We start from the raw sequence: 6838 nt of genomic DNA on the forward strand, positions 1-6838 counted from the left end.
GGGGGGGGGGGGCTCGGGGGCGGCTGCAGGGGGCGATCGGGGCCCTTAGGGGGGCGTCGGGGTGCGATCGGGGCCTTGGGGGAGCGTCGGGGTGCGATCGGGGTCTGGGGAGAGGGGCTGTAGGGACAGGGGGCGAGGGGGGCCTCGGGGGGGCTGCAGGGACCGGGACCGGGGACTGAGTGGGTGGAGGGGAGCTCGGGGGGAGGGCTGCAGAGAGTGATTGGAGCCTGGGGGGGTGTCAGGGGGCTTTCAGGGCCTTGGGGGGGCTGCAGGGGCAATCAGGGCCTTGAGGGGGCTTTGGGGGTCGGCCGCACGCCTTGCTGAGCTGGGGCCGTGCTGCAGCCGTGGGCACGGGCACGTCGCTGGCGCTCTCGTCGCTGCTGTCGCTGCTGCTGTTCGCCGGGATGCAGATGTACAGCCGGCAGCTGGCCTCCACCGAGTGGCTCACCATCCAGGGCGGGCTGCTGGGCGCCGCACTCTTCGTCTGCTCCCTCACCGTATCCTCTGGGGCCGCGTGGGGAGCGGGGCTGGGGAGGTGGTTCCCGGTTCGGTGCCTTAACCCCCTGTGCAGGCCTTCAACAACCTCGAGAACCTGGTGTTTGGCAAAGGCTTCCAGGCCAAGATATTCCCCGAGAGTAAGTGCCGCCGGCAGGGAGGGGAAGGCGCCGTCAGCTGCAGGCGCTGGGTGTGCAGCCCCACGTCAGGTTTGCAAAGGGCACGCAGCGCGGCTCTTCCCAGTGGGTGCTCTGCTTCTCTGGGCACCTTGGCGTGCCAACCACCAGCTAGGGGAAGAGCCCATCCTGCTGTTTTCCTCTGTGCTTTACGTGGGTTTGTCTCGCCTCGTTGCTGAGGTTCTCAGGAGGGGCTGTGCAGTTGATGGAACGGTGTGGCTGCATCTCTTCTCTCTCCTGTTTTTCCCTGCAGTCCTCACCTGCCTCTTGCTGGCTCTTTTTGCCTCCGGCCTCATTCACAGAGTCTGTGTGACCACCTGGTAAGACCAGAGCCTGCCCCGGAGGGTGGGGAAGCAGCTTGTCACGCTCCGGGGCGGCTGCCAGGGGCCGTGGTGGCCTGTGCTCCCTGTCGGTGGGCCAAGGCTGGCCGGGAGCACCTGGGGTGACCAGTGCTAGGCACTGCAGTGCAGTGGGAGCAGGGGGGTGCTGTCAGTTTGGCCTTGGCGTATTCCTGCCTGCCTGCAGCACAAGGGCTGCAGCCGAGTAGCCTCTTGTTTTCTTTACCTGCAGCCTCATCTTTTCCATGGTCGGTCTCTACTACATCAACAAGATCTCCTCCACACTCTACCAGTCCGCAGCACCCGCAGCTGTTCCCACCAAAGCCCTTGGCAAAGGCAGGAAGAGGAATTGATGTCCCGGAGCCCCTTCCCGGGGCAGTTCCCTCTCCCTCAGCCTGGACTCGGACTCTGAGCCAGGCAATAAAGCAGTTTCTTTGTAGCTTCTTGTGTGCAGCTGCCTCAGGGTTGGTTCCTCCTCAGCAGCCGGGGGTGCCCTCTGCTGGCCCTCAGCCCGGCTTTCTCGAGCTGCTGCGTGCTCGTGTGTGGTGCTCATCCTGCTCAGACCTCAGGCTGTGACAGCCTGCAATGCATTTAGCACCTCACAAATGCTCGGAGCCCTGTGCTCTGGGAACAGCAGCTCTGACGTGCTGAAAGAGGGATGCCAGCAGCCCCGCGCGCGATTGACTGAGCTCCCAGGAGCCACGGGGACCCCGCTCCCCCTGCAGCCGCGGGGCGCACGGCTGGGCGGGCGGATCCCAGCCTCGTGTGCTCGGAAGCTTCCAGCACCGCCACGCTCCTTGTTCGCAGCACTGTCAGCTGCCCAAGGCGACGCCCCTGGGGCCACCTCCTGCCTTCGCTGCCGCGAAACCCCCGAGTGGGGGGTGCCGGGGGGGGGGGGTACAGGCAAACGCCCAGCCCTCGGGGCTGTGGCCGCCCGGTGCCCCCGGGACTCGGCGCCCGGCCAGGCCCGTGGGAGGCCCAGGCCCGTGGGAGGCCCAGGCCCGTGGGAGGGCCCTGCCGGGCCTGCTCCCACGCCGCCCCCGCGCCCCCCGCCGCGACCGGACGCGGAGGAAGCCAGGTGCTTCCTGCGGCGGGGCCCGCCCCGGCGGACAAAGCGCGGCGCTTCCTGAGCCAGGACCGGGCCGGGCCCCGCAGCCAGGGGGCCCCGCCCCGGACTACAACTCCCGGCGTGCCCCGCGCCGCCCGCCGCGCCGCAGTGACGTCACGTAGCGACGGGGAGAGCAGCGCCGGGCCTGGGAGCGCTGGAGGTGGGGGGGGCGGCCTGGGGGGGACCGGGGGCGGCCTGGGGCCGGCACCGGGGGGACCGGGAGGGACCGGGGTCGGTCCCGGGGGCTCGGCGCCGCCCTCACGGCGCTGTCCGTCTCTCCGCAGGCCGCCATGACCAAGCTGGCGCAGTGGCTGTGCGGCCTCGCCCTGCTGGGCTCGGCCTGGGCCGCGCTGGCGCTGTCTCCGCCGGGCCTGCGGCTGCCGGCACCGTGCCGCCAGGCCCTGCTGCCGCTGCCCGCCTACCTGCTGGTGGCCTTTGGCTGCTACGCGCTGGCCACCGTGGGCTACCGCCTGGCCACCTTCAACGACTGCGAGGAAGCGGCCGCCGAGCTCCGGGAGCACATCAGTGAAGCGCGGGAGGACCTGCGGCGGCGGGGGCTGCGCTTCTGAGCACAATAAAGACGACAAAACGCCCCGAACCGGGCCGTGCTGGGCCGTACCGTGCTGCCAGGAGAGGGGAGAGGGGGCTCCGGCCTGGGCTGTGCTGCCCTGGTTGCGGGCAGGGGGTGGCCGAGTCCCCCCGGTGCTGCTTAGGGGGGAGCTGCCCGCCCTGCCCCGTGCAGCCGGGCTCCAGCTGTCTTTGTACAGGCTCCGAGCAGAGCAGGGCGTCCACTCAGCACCCACACCCCTCCACAGGTGCTGTGGGGAGCCAGCTGTGTCCCACCCAGCCTCCAAGCATCCCTGAGCTTGGCTGCACAGGCAGGGATGTGAAGTAGGGAGGGCAGGATCGGGCCCTGCCTCAGCAGCCCGCGGCGCTGGGTAGCACTGCGGGCAGAGCGCGCTCCCGGCAGCCCTTCAGATGTGGTTTGCGCCGTCAGGTGGGAGCTGGAAAAGAGTCGGCCCGGCTCTGCTGGCCTGCTACCAGGGGAAGGAGGAGAGAGCATGGCTGGGTGGAGCGGGTGGCGCAGCCTTTAAAATGCAGAGTGCCCAGAGCCTGTGGTCTCCCCCAGCCTGCTGGGGCGGCGCAGCCCACGCCGGGGGACTGCTCCCCGATCCCGGCAGAGCACTGACTGCAGCTGCTGCTCTGCCCCACGCCTTCACGGGCAAAACGGGAAGCAGGTGCTCCAGAGCTGCATGTGGGGCTCCTGCAGCAGGGACGTCCCTGCCGCACCGGGGGGGAACGCTGGGGTGGCCTCGGTCTGGGGGTGCACGGAGCCGCGCTGCCGGCCCGGCTGGCGGAGCCACGCTGCTGGTGGTGACGCATGCTGGGGCCTGCCTTGCTGGCAGCCTCCCCGGCTTCTTCGCATACCAGCCGAAGGACTTTCTTGTTTTTTTTAATTATCGGCTGCGCATCCTTCTGCAAAAAGGAGCAGTTGGTATCATGAGGGAGGACTCGGGCTAATTAGCACGAGCGACTAATTAGCTGTTTCCTGAGCAACAGTGGCAGCTCAGAGCGGGGTGGGCGGCTCCCGCAGTCCCGTGCCTGTGCGTGGCCGTTTGGGGGGTGGCAGCCCCTCGGCTTCAGCGCTGCCTTTACGGGGCAGGGCCCGCGGTGCTGGCATGGCACGAGGCCGGGAGCCCTCGGCGGGCTCCCCACAGCCCTGCAGGCTGGCAGGTAGCAGCACGGCCCCGGCCTCTCCCTGCACAGGCACGTGCCCGCTGCGGGCGTTTGCGTAGCCAGTGGCTGCTCTTGCTCACCTCCAGCCTCACGAGCAGGGCTGCGTCACGGCCGCTCGCGGCACACGCCAGCCAGAGTGACCGGTTGGCAGCTGGGTTTCTGCTCGCTTGCGTCACTGGGTAAAGCTGTCCTGTCCCCCCATATTCATCCTGGGCCAGGAGCTGAAGCCCCCAGGGTCGCCAGAGCAGGTCGGTGGCTCCAACCTGGTGGGAAAAGCATCTGTGGGGCCCCAGGGAGCGCAGCCCCATGGGGGAGTCCCGAGGGCAGAAACACCTGCACTCGCAGCTGGAAAAGCCAAGGGGAGCCCAGCGAAGGAGCTTCCTCGAGGGCTCGGACCCCGCAGGCTACGGCAGCAGGCTGCAGCGCCGCAGCACAGCTGGAGTTCATCTTTCCCTCTCCTATCCCTGCCCTGTTGCTGGCGTGGCAGGGCTGCTGCCGCCGTATTTATTTTTCCCAGGACACGTCGCAAGGTGTGAGTGCGCGTCTGAGTGCACAAGCGCGGCCAAATTCCTCGTCAACACTTCCTTAATCCGGCCTGCGTCAGCCGGGCTGCGGCCGTGCCCACGCCGAGGGCCTCCCGGGAGCTGGCAGGGACGGGGCTCCTCGCTGCCACCGCCCCGGGCCCCCAGTTCTGTACGGCTCCGGCATCTGCTGTGTAACTTGGTCACCCGTGCTCGCTCCTGTCCATCTGCTGATGCGCTTGCCTGATAACCATTCCAGATCATTGTTAATTCATTAATTGAGCTTGGGTCGACGCCAACGGCTGCCTTGTTTTGATGCGCACACTCGAGCGTCGTGGTTTTAGCGAGGATTTTAATTGATTTTAAGTTTGCTGGCATAATGGGTGGTAGCAAGCCCTGTGTTGATGCTACGGAAGGGACTTTTCTTTCCACGCCATGACCGGTGTCCCCGTGCTGCTGCTTGGGGATGTCGGCGGAGCACCCTCAGGCAGCACTGCTTTCCTCCGTGCCACGCTTCCTGCCCCTACCACCCAGTGCTGCTGCCCCCTTCCCAGGCTGAGGCTGGAGGCCCCTGCGGGGGGCTTGCTGCACCCCACGGGCAAGCGGGTGCTGGTGGGTGAGGAACCGCAGGGCTCAGAGGGTGCCAGGATTAGCCCCCAGCATCCCCAGGCCAAAGCACTGCAGGGACAGGAGCTGTGCTGGCCCCAGCACAGCCCAGAGCGGGAGGGGACGACAAGCAGGCACTGGGAAGAGTCTGCGATTTATTAAAAGGCACTTCGATTCGTACAAAATGGGGCTGCCCACCCAGCCCCGCGCTGGGGCAGGGCCTGGAAGAACATCACGGGGATGGGGGCAGGGGGAGCCCACCACCCCGAAGGCATCGCTGTGAACAAACCAACCACCACCGTGGGAAAACCGGCTCGAGGGCCAACGGAGAGGAGCTGCCAGAGGACAAACCGCGGCGGCGAGGGACGGAGGCGCCCCCCAGGGCCCCAGTCCTGCTGGGAGCCCTCGTCTGATGGGGACACCCTGGTGTCACCCAGCGGGAGCTGGTGACGCTGCAGCAGCAGGAGCAGAATGGCAAGTGGGGGCCCTTCCTTGGTCACCAAGTGTCTGAGACTGGCCTGGCCCTGGGGCTCTGGCATCGGCAGGGCCCCCTCAGGCGTGCAGGGGTCTGTAGGGCTTGTCCCGGCCTGGGGCGTAGTGCCAGAACAGCCAGAGCCGCACGACGCTGGTGAGGATGCCCGGCACGTTGGGGACCTGTGGAGGACACGGGGCCGGGCAGCGTTACCCAGCTCGCGGTGCTGCTGCCCTCCCCCGCGCCATCAGCCCCGCGTCGCCGGGGGAGATTTATTGGCCTTATCCCATCTAATTAATTAAGATCAATACTCATCTTGCTGAGCCTAGTCACGGGCTCTGCTGTGTGACACACGCGACGCTGGACGGGGTCCGGCCCGGTGCCAAGCGCCCCGCTGAAAGGGGCTGGAGAGGGAGTGGGGGGGAACCCGCAGCAGCCCCCAGCTTCCCGCTGCCCCCAACCCACCGTGATGTACAGGTCGGAGAGCAGCAGCCCGTACAGTGTCCAGCTGCTGGAGGCCAGGAAGGTGGTGACGGTCAGGGGGAAGGACAAGCAGCGCGTCGACCTGCTCCGGATCACCTTGGCCTGTGGGGAGTGAGGGGCTGGCCCGCTGCCATGCAGCCCCCCCACCCCCCCCACCACGTGTCCCCAGTCACACCCAGCTTTACACACCAGGTTGGCCAGCGGTGAGAAGTACATGGCGATGGTGAAGGTGCTGCAGAAGAGCCCCAGGTGGCTCCGCTGCTTGTCAGGGGTCAGGCAGGTGAAGTAGCCGTAGAGTGCAGCCAGCAGTGCCAGGAGCACCAGGACCTTCAGCAGCACCTCACGCTGCAGCACACAGCACGGGGCCATCGGCGTGGGGGTCTGCTGTGCACCCCCCCCCCCCGACCCAGCCGGACCGGCACCTACCTTTGTGGTGCTGTAGTAGAAGTACACCAGGATGTAGAGGCTTTGCAGAGCCGCCCCGATGCTGTTGACGACGATCAGCGTCCGGTCCTGATTCAGGCACCCGTAACCCAGCCAGCTCAGGTTGCTGCAGGGTGAGCGGCACAGGCGCTGCTTGCTGCTGTAGCCTGGGGGCTTCTACACCCACCCCCGAAATTCAACCCCCCAGCCCCAAAAAGATGTGCTCCCACCCCCCCCCCCAGACTTGACCCCCGTGTACTTGGCATCGGTGGTGAGGAAGGGCAGGAGCTGGATGTTCTCCACGTTCTTGGTGGTGATCATCTGATGCAGGTCAGACCTAGGGCCGGGGGGGAGAGACCTCCTGAGTGCCCAGCACCCTGGGGGGCAGCTACAGTGCTGAAGGGGGGGCTACAACCTTAACCCCCTGAAATACTGCCAGCCCCTCCTCAACAGCTGTGACCTTCTCTGCCTCTGCTCCC

The 6838-nt window shown here is 67.2% G+C and overlaps 3 protein-coding genes across 3 annotated transcripts; 2 read left to right on the top strand and 1 right to left on the bottom strand.

The window, feature by feature from the left end:
• Positions 1–263: 263 nt before the first annotated feature.
• On the top strand, positions 264–1448 carry KRTCAP2 (keratinocyte associated protein 2). The gene is made up of 4 exons (XM_035314305.1): positions 264–497; positions 572–635; positions 925–991; positions 1242–1448. Exons 1-4 carry the CDS (start codon positions 405–407, stop codon positions 1360–1362), a joined length of 345 nt encoding a protein of 114 aa, XP_035170196.1. The 5' UTR covers positions 264–404; the 3' UTR covers positions 1363–1448.
• Positions 1449–2116: 668 nt separating this feature from the next.
• On the top strand, positions 2117–2718 carry DPM3 (dolichyl-phosphate mannosyltransferase subunit 3, regulatory). The gene is made up of 2 exons (XM_035314304.1): positions 2117–2277; positions 2402–2718. The coding sequence occupies exon 2, from the start codon at positions 2408–2410 to the stop codon at positions 2684–2686; it is 279 nt and encodes a 92-aa protein (XP_035170195.1). The 5' UTR covers positions 2117–2277; positions 2402–2407; the 3' UTR covers positions 2687–2718.
• Positions 2719–4710: 1992 nt separating this feature from the next.
• Positions 4711–6727, bottom strand: SLC50A1 (solute carrier family 50 member 1). The gene is made up of 5 exons (XM_035314306.1): positions 6619–6727; positions 6363–6486; positions 6126–6281; positions 5919–6038; positions 4711–5635 (listed from the first exon to the last, which is right to left on the bottom strand). The coding sequence occupies exons 1-5, from the start codon at positions 6678–6680 to the stop codon at positions 5534–5536; spliced, it is 564 nt and encodes a 187-aa protein (XP_035170197.1). The 5' UTR covers positions 6681–6727; the 3' UTR covers positions 4711–5533.
• Positions 6728–6838: the final 111 nt, after the last annotated feature.

Source organism: Oxyura jamaicensis, unplaced genomic scaffold (genome assembly GCF_011077185.1).
Source record: "Oxyura jamaicensis isolate SHBP4307 breed ruddy duck unplaced genomic scaffold, BPBGC_Ojam_1.0 oxyUn_random_OJ71873, whole genome shotgun sequence".
Taxonomy (NCBI): domain Eukaryota; kingdom Metazoa; phylum Chordata; class Aves; order Anseriformes; family Anatidae; genus Oxyura; species Oxyura jamaicensis.